The following is a 14,370-nucleotide window of genomic DNA, read 5'->3' as shown; positions in this document are numbered from 1 at the left end:
CAAACTGCTCTTACTAATGTGCAAAAGAAAAGTCACCCCCCACGATCACCCTTCCTCCCCCTCCCTCCCCCCACCCTTTTCACCCAAACAAGATCATCAACTGGATTCAGAAAATGAGGCGCAAACATTCCTACACTACATTGGTCACTTCAAATCCTTCCCATCGGACCCCTTCCCATGCATCTGCCGGGACCAACCATTCCAAGCGACAAACTAGCCACCTTCGCTATGCACCCCCTCACACCCAACGATCTCCACACCCTTCGGAGAAAGGGTGGCGGCAATATCGTAAAGCGGACAGCGAAGTGTACGCTTTTGCGCCAGGCACACAGACACACACACACACACACACGTTTCGGTATGTAGTTTTCACTTGCAGGTCCGCACTCCGGACAGGTTGATCGGAGTCAGTTTCGCGCAGTTACTCGTTGAACGTCGCCGCGAAACGTGGTTGCTGCTCTGGTGTGTTGTGACGGTGTGATTTTCCAGCCTTAGCAACGCAACAGACCCGGATGTACTGGGCGGTGGAAAGAGCTCTCTCTCTCTATTCAAGGATCGGTGTTGTGGATGTGTGTGTGTGTGGTGCTAGCAATATCATCTGCTAGTTGGTTGCGATTACTCGAAAGGGCCAATTTTAACGTGTCCCGCCGTTGTAACGTATGTGAGAGGTGATGCCTCTCAAGTGCTTTGAAGAGTGATCGTTCGTTAAAAGCCTATTTTTCTCGAATTGTTTACAATAGCTGTGTGTGAGTGTGTGAGGAAAATTACCCCCAAAAAAGGCCCTTCAACAAACGGTGCTACAAACTGTAGCGATCGGTGTGACGTGTGTGTGTGTCTATGTGTCTGGGATTAGTAATTAAGCGAAGGAATCTGAACTGAAGCCAATAGGATACGGGCGTAAAAAGAGCTCTACCCCCTTTTTGGCAGAGTGAAAATGGCCATTCAAATGGAACAGGTAAGTGCAATGGAAAATGCTTACGGATGCTTCGGATGCTTTTACGCGAATAGACTGAACAGACAACAGACAAAAGATGGTGTACTAGTGGAAGTTTTAGTGATGATGATGATTGGAATGTAGCACGCACACGGACGAGAAACCAGAGGATCTGTTTAGCGAGTTGCCAGCAAGCCTATTCCTGCATTGAAATATTGCGCGGGATTTTTATCCTGCATGTATGAAAATCCAGCAACAGCTTAAAAAAGATAGCTCCATAAATCAAATCATCCAATCTGCTGAAAAATCTGTATAGCATCGGTTGCATGCATTTTTTGTTGCTCTCCGTTACAGTCCGTCGAGCAAACTAATAAATGACTTTCGTGTGTTGCGCCTCAAGAAACCAGCCAGCCGCAAAACCGTTCCACACGACATTGCTGATGCTGTGTAATTTGGCTTTTTTGCTTTTCCATACGCGAATGCTTTATTACCTTTTCTAATGCAAACATGTTTGTGGCAGCATTTAACCATGCTTCTACCATGTTTTGAATTCCATCTCGTCTAGGAAAGTTTCAGCCACTTTTGCTAATAGAAAACAACTTGTTTGCTTGGCAAAATTATTTCTTTAAATACATAAAAAAATCACCACTTTACATGGGCTAACTATTGCTTTACATCAAAAGGCATATATTTAATTAAACTGAGGGACTGGGCTAGTGACGCAGTCGTCAGGACGTACGACAGCTAGAACTACAATTCCGTGTTACTGGGTTCAAACCTCGAATTGATCATGCAAGCAAGGCAAGGGCTAGACTGACTAAAACTGTGCATCAAGTTACTATTAAGTTTAAAATTGTGGTTTAAATTTAACTATTTCCGGAATTTACCCTATAAATACCTCATAAATTAAACAATCCTTTTATATCTTCTGGATATTTATGATTTGACACAGTCATACGACGACAACCTAGAGTGATTGCAATAAGCAAGCGAGAAAACTTTACTTTACTTACACAGAATGTAAAAACATTCATCAGTCGATAGATTTCATCGATAGTTACAGGCAACATTGGACAATGTCAACTTTTGTTGAACAAAACATATTTTGATATTTTATTTAAAAAGCTGAATTAATTCCTCAACTCCTTCTTTTTGAGAATAAATGAGATCAGTTTCTTCGCCATCTTATTCTTCTGATACCACCCACCCATGATTGGGCTGGCCGAGCTTTAATAACTTTCCAATTGAATTTCTTATATGAGATAGTACTTTTACATGTGACTTATGGTGGCAGATAAGATGTCTCAAAACAAATGCGATCCTCTATGGGTCCACCAAGACATCTTAATTTCAATTTCTTTTAATTTGAATAATTTCAAAAAATTATTATAATTTTCAAATGAAAGTAAAGTTTATATGTGAGTTTTCTGCTGTTCTGTTAATATTTAAGCGATCATTGGATTGGTTGGATTGGTATTAATGGAAATTGATTTTAACTTTGATATTTTGAGCCAATGCAAAGTCCTTAGTACTTCAAAGTTTGAAGCTTGACATAAAATTTGTCGTTAAAATGGTACAAATTAGTTTTGTAAACATATAGTTAGCCAGTAAATATTGCAAAGAAGATATGGTGATCATCTGCCTTCAAATGCAAACATCAAACCGAATCTCACTGTGACGTGATATCTCAATTCCAATTATGACTCCAAATGACATTATAAAGTTGTGTGTTAGGGATTCATGATGCGAATTACAAAACTAAAACCGCACCATCTGTGCCAACCTCCCAAAAGCTGTTTTCTAATTAAAAGCATGCTCCTCCCGCCTAAACCTTGATTATCATCGGAAAAACGCACTCAATCACCAATAAACCCTTCAATATTCCAGGTTCTTTTCCTTCTGCTATCGCTGTACGCGACCCTGACCGTGGGCGATCATGCACCGCCATTTAAGCCGTTGCATCCGTCGGCCTACACCAAGTCTCCACTGATGTATCCGAGCTTCGTGCCCAAGCACGGCATCGGGCTGAAACCGTACATGACGCAATTTCGTGCCGGCACGCGGCTAGCACCAGTAGCGATTCGGCCAGCTCCATCAATGATTATGAGGTACGGATATACTGCTGATGCCCCCCCGCATGTTCAATACGCATGCTTTCTCTCGAACGATTCGCGCGTGTGGAATGGAAAACTCCATTCCTCCAGACACGTGAGATTCATCACGTCTACTGCATTCACACTCCGCTGCTCTACCATGCGCTCTCTGTCTCTCTTTTTTTGCAGTTTGAAAAGACCCATCAAATCCATTCTAAGCCACCCTTCGCTTATGAAGCAACCGCTACTGAAACGACCACCGCCATCGCTAGCCTTTGCCGCGGCCAGCATCAAGCATCACAAGTTCCACAGTTCCCCGCCAGGACCGAGCACGGGTGAGATTGTGTTCGAGAAGCTGAAACCGGTACGTAGTGTTAGATTGTGTAATGAATCAAGCTGTACAGATTAGTGATGAGTAAAGTTACCAAAAAAACAAAATCGACTCCGATCTGACTCCGATTATTTCGGAACCGACTCCGGATGGTAGGTCCGCCCAGCATTATCAAGAGTCGTTTGGAATTGTCTCAAGCCGTTCGGAATCGCCAGGAATTGTCCAGAATCGCCCGAAGTCATCCGGAGCAGTGCGGAGTTGCCCGTAGTCGTTTGGAGTCGGAGTCGGCCGGAGTCGGCTTTCAAAGCAAAGGCCTTTATACGAAGTGCACATGCAAAGTGAAAGACAAAAAAAAACAACGAAATGAAATGCCTGATAACAAGCAATGACGGTTTTAGTTGACTCTGACCGATTCCGGTCGACTCCGAAAGACTCTGGTCGACTCCGCACGACTCTGGACGACTCCGGACAACTCCGGACAACTCCGGACGACTCCGGACAACTCCGAATGATGCTGGACGACTCCGGACGACTCTGGGCGACTCCAAACGACTTTGAACGACGGACTAGTGCTCCGACTCCGGCTGGAACTAGTGGTTCCCATATTTTTGGAGTCGGAATTGGACTAACAATAGTCGGAGTCGGATCAGAGTCGTGGGTGCCCTCCTAAGAGATCCACATCTCTGATACAGAACGTCTTACTGATGAGTGCGCTTGGTTTGAGTGCCTTCATTTTTTAGATCACCACGAAGCTCACCTCTCACAAGGATGGAGCAATCCATACGATCCCTGCACCAAACCTGGGCCTGGTGAACGCACCGAAGGCGCCGAACCAGATCCGAGTGACGTCCTACGAGGACAGCAACAAGCTGGAGATTGAAGTGAAGACAACCAAGCCCACGTTTACGGCGAAACCGGCCTTTTTGAACCTCAGCCCAACGGTACGTAAGGGAGAGCGGGAGTGTGAAGTAGTAGTGCCAATGCGCTCATGTGCTCATTTTCCACCCCCTTTAGCCCGCCCCGGCTGTAGGAACCTACGCCCATCACCACGCCATCGGTGCCAACCCGCACCAGTACCAGGTGACGGAGGAGCACTCGAACGATGTCACGATCGGTGATCTGTACTCGGGCAAGAAGACGTACTTTGCGCCGGATCCGGACCCATCGCTGCCGAGCAAATCGATCGTCCCAACGTCCGATCCGCTCAGCATACCGAGCAATGGGAAGTTTGCGCCAGCCACCAGCGTGCTGGTACAGTCACCGGTCGCGCACTACCCACTCCAACCGCAAACCAGCGCCTCGGCCGTGATCCAGTACGTCAACGCAGTGCCGCAGGCCAGCTATGCCATTCCGCTCGCCACCCAGCCCCAGCTGCAGCAGCACATACTGCAACAGACGGCCATGCTGCAGGAGATGCCCGTTTCGGTTAGTATCAACAATCCCCTCGTCAGTTCCGCCGTCGTACTCGAAAACCTCATTGTTGATGCCCGAACTTGATCACACCTACCTGCTTTATCCGCAGCACGACAGTCCCGACCATCATAATCATCGCCCTTCGCCACACTAATCGTATGTGCCACATTCTTCTAATACAGACTTCCCTCTCTTCCTCGCTTCCCGCCCAACGGGGTTTTAATTCCAGCTCTATAATCCCACCTATCTTGTGACCCAATCCAACAACCTTTACAACACCCACCAACAGCAGGCGTCGGTGAATCTCTTCAAACCGGACACCAACTTCCTTGGCACGGTGCAGCATCAGCAGCAGCACCAGCCACATCCGATCCACGTACAAACACAAACGCAGGCACCACCCATCCCAACGACCGTGCTGTACAACTCGTACCCGGCGTACAACAAGCACGCGGAACCGGCCGCCAGCACCGGCCAAATACTGTCTGCTACGCAGGATCAGCTGCACGAGCTGCAGTCCGTCGTGAACCAGATTCAGTTGAACGACATCCACAACCAGCATTCCGGCGACATGCCAACGTACGCCCAGCTTGTGGGGCACGAGCAGCCGGCCATCCATCAGCAGCAGCTGCCCCAGCTCAACCAGCTCGAGCAGCAGCTGCAGCAGCAGCTGATCCAGCAGCACCAGCAGGAAAAGGGCCAGAATCCGCAGCGCCAGATGACTGACGCCGAGATTGCCAACCTGCTCAACTACGGCATGATCAATCTGCACAATAATCTATCCCCGAGCGACTACTACCACTATCAGGTGGACCAGCCGACGGTGGTCCAGCAACCGTCCGCCCACCACACGTTCTACGAGCTGTCCGAGCGGCAGAAGGAAAACGATCGCATCCTGGCGCAGGCCCAGCAGGAGCTGTACCACCAGCAGAATCAGCAGCAGCAGTACCAGCAGCAGCAGCAGCATCAATACCAGCAACAACAATTACAACACCAGCAGGACCAGCAGCAGCAGCAGTATCCGGCGGACCAGCATTCCGACTATCTGCAGGCGTACCAGGAGCATCAGTTGGCCGTTTCAAACATTCTCGGCTTGCAGGACAAGCAGACGCAAGGGGGAGGCGCTGTGCAGCAGTATCAGCACCATCCGCAGGCAGCCATCGGCAGCACAGTTGCGCCCCAGTCAACGCAGAGTCCACTGCGAATATACGTACCGGATGGAGAGCACGAATACTCCAACAATGTAAGTAGACCTCTCAGCAGATAGCATGCTTATGCCGTAATAACAACTCCGCAATTTTCAGATAAACGCACAGAAACGAATGGACGAAATTGATTTCGAGTATGCCGATGTGGAACCGCAGGATCAGGGTGTAGAGGGTGATACCGTCAGCACGGCCACGAATGCTCATGCACGAAGCGACGAACCCATCACGCCAACGTCGTACGACGACACCACCACTAATGCGTACTACGACGAGCGAACGGCAGAGGATGGTAATGAGGACGGGAACAGCGAGTACTATGACCAGAATCTAAGCAACCATCGGCTCGAGTAAGCATCGCTGCATGCCGATGCCACGTGCGCCAGTCCCTTATATTAGCGCCTTGCGCTTGCGTTGCCTAACTGCTTGATTGCGCACTGTACAGCTGGTTGTTTGATCAGATCAGGGAAGGGTAAGAACGGAAGCGTTAGTGTATATCGTACAATCGTACATCTTTAGCGTGTAGGAAACAAACACATTATTTATTTCGCCCTAGAACTTCTAAATAAAACAAATAATTATCATGAAATGTGCGCATGCACGACAGGCGACAGTATTTCATGACAGCTGGTGACATGGTGAGTATTGTGTGTCATTTGCTAACAATTTGAGAACATTAATTCACTTTAACTTAAGAAATTGATATTTTGTCTTGTTTACTACTTAGTACAGTTATGAAGGTAGTAGTTTTGAAAAGAAAAACAAATTCAATAATGTCATCGTCAGCACACGAACGGAAAACATAAAATTCAAACGAAGAAGCTTTTAAACGAGTAAACCGTCACTGTGACGCAATTGTTTGGATTAAACATGTATTGTGCAACGTTAAAAATGGCTAATCAAGAATATATTAAATGAACAAATCAAGCGTGAGATAAAAAAAAACCCCTCCCCCAGCACGAAACGCACGTTCGCGACAAAGTTAAGAAAGATCCACTTCCAACATCTGGAGTACCCGCTCGAACCCAAACACAGACGAATAGAACACGTACGGTTTGCTGCGATTTACGCCAAAGTCCGGCTCCAGGGACGGTACCGTGCGCATTAGCTGCGGGTTCGGTGCAACCAAACACCCTACCGGACGCTGGACGTTCTTGCGCATCTTTTCCTTGCGCTGAACCAGCTTTTTCGTCTCGCGCAGCATGTAAATGGCATCTTTCGATATCATGTAACGCCGTATAGCCTACAGAAAGTGGAGGGGTGAAATAGGGATAAGCAATCATGGCATGGAAAAGCTCACAATCATGAACGGATCAACAAATAAACTTACATTCTTCTTCTTGTTATCGTGTGCTAACACCCACAGCAGTGTGCACAGTGTGCTAAATATTCCACAATCCTTATCACACCAACGTAGCAACATCTGCGATACGGTGACGAGGCCATCCTCCTGCAAAAAGTGCATAAAAAATGCGTTATTAATGACCAGCTCCCCCCTGCGATAGTAAAAGCCTGCAGCGCACAAACCGTACCTGAAACGCTTGCTCCTTGGTACCCCGGAAGCGTGCCAAATTCAATATGATGCGGGCGCAGATTTCGATCAAAATTTTGTCCACTTCGGACCGGATCGCTTGAGCCATCATGTTGTAGCAGAACACGGACAGAAACACGGCATCCTCCATGAGCAGATGCGGCACCAGTCGGGACATGCGCTCCAGCCGCTTCAGGATGCCGATCGCTTCCGACGAGCTGAAGCGTGTCTTCAGGAAGCGCAGACAGAGCCGGCTCACGTTGCTCAGCCGGATGGTAGGATCGCGCCGTGCTGCCATGCGGCTTGCCACCATTTGCTGAGCGATTTTGCGCATCTGCATCGTCTGGTAGCGCTTGCGGTGGTAAGCGCCACGCCACCAAGCCTGTATGCGCAGGGCCGCCTTTTGCTGCCGCTTGCGCTCCAGATACTCGGGCGTCAGCAGGGCAAGGAAGGCGCGCCGCGCTAGCACACCGCGCCCGTAAGTCTGCAAGCCGCGCACCGTGCGACGAATCTGTTCGAACCGTAGGCTCTCGCAACGAGTTTGCAGCTTTTCTCGGTAGCGTCTTTGGACCACAATTACAGCGCTACGGTAGATGCGATAGTTCGCTTCATCGATCAAACGCTCCCGGTAAGCACGGTAGTGGATTTGAATCGTCCGAACAGCTCGCAGTGTCTGCTGGTATCGATCGCGTTCTCGGCGCATGCTGAGCGTGGCCTTCCAGTGGATTTGAATCGTTGTAACCGCACGATAAATCCGACCATACTGTGCTGCGTCGTGTAGCATCGCCCGTCGGGCACGGTACCGTGCCTGTATCACCGTTGCAGCGTGCTTCAGAACGGTGAACCGTTTGCGCTCCATTACCATTGCACGGTGACCACGGAACCAGCGCTGCAGCGTTACCGCTGCCTTCCTCTTGCGCTCGTACTCAACGACGGTCTGGCGCATTAGCAGCTTGCCACGGAATCGGCGCTGTATCGCTAGGACCGATTCGCGAAGCCGAATGAAAGCAGCTCGATCGTGCCTCATGTTCCGATAGCCACGGTAGAACTCCTGCACCACAATTGAAGCACTTTTCAGATTCAGGAATCGGCCGCGACATTTCTCCATCGCACGCTGGGCACGATACTTGCGCTGTAGCAGTACGATGGCCGCGCGCACCCGTTCATACTGCTGAACGGCCTGCTGCTTAGCACGCTGTGCACGGTAGCGCCGCTGCATTACGACGGTGGCGGATTTCAACCGCAAAAAGTCCGATCGCTGCTGTCTCATGTGCAAAGTAGCGGCCCATCGATGGGAAATGGTGATGGCACTTCGTTTCAGGGCTGCATACTGTACGCGTTGGACCCGGCAGGCACGGTTGGCCCGGAAGCGACGCTGTACCACGAGCACCGACTGACGAAGCTGGAGGAACGCCTTTCGGTCCCGGTTCATTTGCAGCGTTGCGCGTAACCGTCGCTGTATGGTGACGGCCGCCCATCGACAGTGTTGCGTCTCGCGACGAACCATTCGTCCCTGCACAAGGGCACGATATCGCCGTTGCAGAACGGTGGCCGCATCACGGTAGAGCAGGTAGTCATGTCTAAACTTCCTTTGCAGCAAAACGCCTCGCCACGACCGTTGCAGAGTGAGGGCAGCATTGCATTGCCTGCGGTAATGGCTCCTGACTTGACGCATCTCCAGCGTTGCGCGCCACTTGCGCTGAATGTGGAGAGTCGCTTTGCGAATGGATTCATACCGCTGTTTGGCGGCTCGTCCGGCCAGGATAGCGCGGAATCGTGCCTGCACGGTGATGGTGCATCTGCGAAGTGTAACAAAACTATCCCGTGCTTGGCGCATTGCCAGTGTGGCTCGATACTGACTTTGAATGGTAAGGATCGCACACCGAACCTTCGCATAGAAGGCGCGAGCGGCACGCATACTCAATTGCGCTCGGAATCTCCTCTGAACGCAAAGAGTGGCGACTCGCAGGCTGTTGTACTGTTGCCGCTGTTCCATCATCGCTTTGTTGGCTCGGAACCGTTGCTGCAATGTAAGGGTGGCTTTGCAAAGCGTCCGATACCGTTCCACCTCCGACTGCATTGCCTGTCGTGCGCGGAAGCGCCGCTGCACGTTGATCACTACCCGTCGAAGGGTTCGGTAGCTTGATCTTTCCTTTCGCATCGCGAGAGTGCCACGCCAACGGCGCTGTACCTGCACGATCAAGTTCCGTGCGTGTGCGTAAGTGTGTCTGTCCTGCCGCATCTGTCTCCAGCCACGATACTGTTGCTGCAGACGAATGGCACTAGCACGCATCAGCAAAAAGCGGTTGCGCAGTCGCCGCGCCTCCATACATTCGCGCCAGCGGCGTTGAATACAAATCGCTGCCGAACGGCTGCGTAGATACTCTTTGCGCACGATGCGCATCCGCTGGTACGCTTGGATCTTTGCTGCCGATCGATTTTGGAGCCGTTTCCTTCGAATGAACGCCACCATCCCGTTGACGGTCGCATGCAGCCGACGATGGATCACGTACGATTTAATGCTACGCTGAATGATGGTCGCCTGTAGGTGGCGGTGCTTTGCCTCGGCCCGTATCTGCCCGATCAGGGTGGCCGCAGCAAGAAGCTTCCTGCCGAGCGCGTACCGTCGGTACGATGTTTGCAGTACGATTGCCGACTTTCTGCAGAGCAGGAAACGCTCCCGCGCCTGGCGCATTTGGCGCACCGTTCGCCACCATTGCTGTACGCGCACGATCGCGCTGAACCGGCGGGCAGCCAGCTTCTGCGCCAGATATCGTCTGGTGAACCGCTGAATCGTCACGATGGCGCGCAGCTTCTGCCGTCGATGGGCTTCGTACCAAACGCGCACGCAGTACCCGCGGACAGCGGCCTGAATCGTGCGGGCCGCCGCTTCTCGCCGCAACGCACGCTTTTCCTCGATCCGGCGGGAAATGGTCACCTTCAGCCAGTTCATACGCCACCAGCGCTGCAGTACGATTGCGGCCGCATTGAATTTTGGCGCACGGAATTTGTACACAATCTGCCAGAGCAGGGACATCGTCTGCTCCCGATGCCCGTCGCAGATGTCCTTGGCCGTGACGTTGCCGGCAATTTTATAGTCGGCCTGTTCCAGCGCCACCAGCGCCAGGTTGATGTTGTGTATCTTTTGCAGCCGCGATATGGGCGGCACGCGCAGGCTGGCCGACAAATCGTCCCGCAGCAGAATGATCTCCATGACGCGCGTCAGCCGCACGCCGTCCCGCAGATCGACGGCCAAATTCTCGAACGCGTAGTTGTACTCGTCCAGGAAGGACTGCTTGTGCGACAGCACGTAGCCGACGCGTTTCATGTGCTTTGTAATGTCCCCTATGCCGGACACCAGCTGGGAGGCAAAGCGGATCAAAATTTCTTTCGTCTCCTTGTAGGGCGCGTTGCGCACGAACAGGCATGGGTTGTGCTTGATCAGCTTGCGTCGCTTAGCCGTGTCGAGAAACAGGAGCAAAAACAGCACCATTCGCAGGGTAAACTTCCGCATGTGTTCGGCGTACGCGCGCGAAAGATTGTACGCTTTGGAGTTGCGTGTCTCCAGGTAGCGATCGCGAAACAGGCGATGTATGATGAACGTGCTCAGTCCGACGATGTCACGATTCGATTGTAGCTCAATCTGCTCGCCAAACACCACCTCCAGCCCGAGCCGCAGCCAGAGCGGATTGAAGCACAGTAGCAGCTCCAGGATGGAGCGCTGCAGCACCAGATCGAGATGCAAGTTGCGATCAGTGCGCAGCGACAGCAGTTGCTTCTCAATCTGTGCGGCCACCTTGCGGAGTGGCATCGCTATCTCCTCGCTCGTGTACAGCGCAATGCCGGCACTGCGCAAGTGGTTCAGTCGGGTTTTGTAATATTTCGATGAGATCAGCTCCTTGGTAGGGGCGAGCGTAAGCTCCTTCGATTTTACCTCGTCAAACAGCTTCCCAACGTCTAGCGGTTTGTTCGGTTCCGTGTCTAGATCGGCCGGTATGGTGACCAGCGCATTAAGCCACTTTTTCATCTGCCGCTCGTACTGCTCGAACGCCCGCTCGTCCAGATACATCGTGACAGTAAGGAAGGGATTACAGGTGGTGGTCGCCGCAAACGGATCCGGATTAATGAGCGTTTTCAGATGCCGGTCGGAATCGTACAGGAACACACGCTTCTCTTCGCTCTTCGGCGGTAAGCTGCATGGTACGGCGGTTCGCTTGAGGCTGAGACTTCGCGATGAGGTCTGTAAATGATTACACAGTGTAAAGGAGTTTGAAATTTTAATAGAAAAAAAGAAGGAAATTTAGGAGCAACTGCCCCTGTTTAGCTTACCAGTGTTACGCTACGAGTCGATGGTGTCGTTGACTTGTATCCAATCGGCTTCCGGAAAGTGCTACTGATTGACATTTGCGTTTCCGTTTTGGTAACCGACTGAAGGGCTTGTGCTATAATCGCGCTCGAGCTGGAAGTGAGCCGACAACGCCGTTTCGGTGGAGATATCGTTAGCTCAAATGGTTCCAGCTTCAGCTCCTTTCCATCGCCAACCGATTCGATGCTGCGTTTGCATCCAGTGCTCGGCACGACCATCTCATCGCTGAACCGGCCAACCTCGTGCAAGTTAAATCGGCTCGATTGTGCCCGTATTTCATGCTCGCGAAAGATCTTATCCCCTTCGTCTTCTTCGAGGTGGTGACTCTTATTCGTGCTGCTACTGTTGCTGCTGCTGCTCTTGTCCAACAGGTTTGGCAGCGAGGAGCGCGAAACACTGTCCTTAATAGTGACGGTTACATTCCGCACAATATTTTCCACCGATGCAGACCGTGAACTTTGCTCAGCCGACACGATAAACGTTTGCTGAGTGTGTAGGGAAGCTAGCAGCTCAGCATCATCGGATACCGAGCCGTTGCGCCGATCGTGACGACGCTCGAACGTAATGCCGAGTTCCGGCACGTTTTCCTCGGCTATGCTCGTCAGATGGGGACTGGAATCGTGCGCAACGGTGTGCGTTTTGTCGGTAGCGTTCTCAGGATGTTCCTCATGGACTGGCATTTCATCCTTCTGATTCGTTTCTAGTTCGTGCTCCTCCGTGTCTCCTTGTTCATGCTCTAGGGAGAACGTTAAATGACGCTGTAGGTTTTCATCTGACTGCTGCTGCACCAGACTACTGTCCACCAAGGTGGGACTAGCTATAAATGGCTTCAGAAACGTCTTGTCTACTGGCAAGGGTTTAGTAACGGTGGAGAAGCAACTGGGATCGAACCGAGTGTTGCGATCCTGCGGCGTCAAGGCTGTCGTCTTTTGTCGTGATTTGTCATCCATCGCGTCCGATTCCGTCTCCATTTCCGCTGTGGGAGCTTTCGGCGATACCTCCAAGTTCTTGCGCACGGAATGGTCGATCAATCCACGCCGTCCCTTGCCTTTCATGAAATAGTCGGGTGTGGGCTGGTTTTCTACGCGTTTTACATAGCTAACATTCACGGACAGGGGCGACAGGAACTGCTTAGCATCCAGCCTCGCACCAATAACGAGCGGACTGGTCGGATTTACATTTTCTTTGTCAGTAGTAGTCTTGTCCCCTTCCGTACGCATCGTCCCCGAGCTTGCTGCACCGTACTCGTCCATCATATCAAAACTACCGTCCCCAGCGCCCGGCCCATACATGGCCGTTGTTACTTTCGACGCAATAGTCCCCATCCTGGAACCAACCGTTATCGTAGGTACCGACCAACCTGGCTTGCCGGGAGAAGTTTTCGTCTTCTTCGGTAGAACGTTGCGCTTTAGCTTCACCTTCGGCGGGGAGGGTGATTTGAGTTTCAACTTTTTCGGTACGGCAAACGATTTGGCGACAGGTTTGCGGCTGGCGGCTGACTTAGGTTCGACGGTTTTCAAAATAAACTGCACGTCCTTTCTGTTGCCAATGCTATCGGTGAGCAAGAGCACGTCCTTGCCCACTAGCAGTTGCTGGGGATTCCACACCACTTCCAGCGTCTTCTCTGCGCCGGCCTCCACATCGGCCGTTGTCCACTCGAACCAAAGCCCACACCCGGGATCGGGCACTCTGGTAAGGTTAACCTGGGAGGGTAAGGTCAACGTGTATCAGAAGCAGGGAAGGGAGAGGGATGAAACTGTGCACATAATTGTCTGTATACAATACCTGCACCAGCGTCTTGTTTGTATTCCGCACAATCAGCAAACGGCGAGCGCTTTTGCCGACGGGTACGCCTTCAAACACCACGGTAGCCTTGGGAGTAAAAGGTCCTAGCAGAACCAGCGTCGGTTCCCGGGATTCGTTTGTCCTCGGTTTCGCTACGGCTCGTGGTGGCGTACAGGATACCTGACGGGATGTGTAACAGTAGTGTAAATGCTAATGCGACATCAAAATGACAAACATTCGGCTGTAAATCACCTCAAACGCGCTCATCCTTTCCTCATGGCTTTCAGCAAAGCCAGATCAAATGAAGGAAGAGTGAAAAACAACACACCACGGAATGCACACGGTAGCGTAAAAAAAAACGAAACAATAACGATAATACTGAGCAAACAAACTTAACAGAGGTAGAATAATTTCACTGCTATTCCACGGTACAGCCCGCGTCCGTCCAGCCGTTGTTGCCTTGAAAATACGTTGGCGATTTACAAAAAAGCCGACGCTGGTCCGATGACACTGCCGAACGTTGCCGACGTTTGGCAACTGACAAGCTGTCAAATGAAGAGTTCGAACTTGTCGTTTTCAAAACATGCAATTTCGAAACCGTTAAGAATGTTCAACCGTTTAATGAATGTTTAAATGTGTTGTTTTTATTGATTGTTCACATTTTTAATCGTTTGAGTATTATAATTTCGTCTCGCATTGAATACAGAATTAG

General features: G+C 51.0%; 2 protein-coding genes across 2 annotated transcripts; one reads left to right on the top strand and one right to left on the bottom strand.

Moving 5' to 3' along the window:
* The first annotated feature begins 401 nt into the window (after positions 1 to 401).
* Positions 402 to 6,607, top strand: LOC11175909 (probable serine/threonine-protein kinase yakA). The gene is made up of 7 exons (XM_003436527.2): positions 402 to 955; positions 2,822 to 3,042; positions 3,217 to 3,391; positions 4,099 to 4,299; positions 4,373 to 4,783; positions 5,001 to 6,014; positions 6,076 to 6,607. Exons 1-7 carry the CDS (start codon positions 935 to 937, stop codon positions 6,328 to 6,330), a joined length of 2,298 nt encoding a protein of 765 aa, XP_003436575.2. The 5' UTR covers positions 402 to 934; the 3' UTR covers positions 6,331 to 6,607.
* A 192-nt stretch (positions 6,608 to 6,799) lies between these two features.
* Positions 6,800 to 14,156, bottom strand: LOC1274380 (protein abnormal spindle). Its single transcript, XM_313496.6, has 6 exons — positions 13,911 to 14,156; positions 13,659 to 13,838; positions 11,837 to 13,576; positions 7,509 to 11,747; positions 7,307 to 7,426; positions 6,800 to 7,219 (listed from the first exon to the last, which is right to left on the bottom strand). Exons 1-6 carry the CDS (start codon positions 13,923 to 13,925, stop codon positions 6,959 to 6,961), a joined length of 6,555 nt encoding a protein of 2,184 aa, XP_313496.6. The 5' UTR covers positions 13,926 to 14,156; the 3' UTR covers positions 6,800 to 6,958.
* Between the last annotated feature and the right edge of the window lie 214 nt (positions 14,157 to 14,370).

Source organism: Anopheles gambiae, chromosome 2, assembly GCF_943734735.2.
Source record: "Anopheles gambiae chromosome 2, idAnoGambNW_F1_1, whole genome shotgun sequence".
NCBI classification, from domain to species: Eukaryota; Metazoa; Arthropoda; class Insecta; order Diptera; family Culicidae; genus Anopheles; species Anopheles gambiae.
Note: the sequence above shows the minus strand (reverse complement) of the source record. Positions and strands in the feature narration are given on the sequence as shown.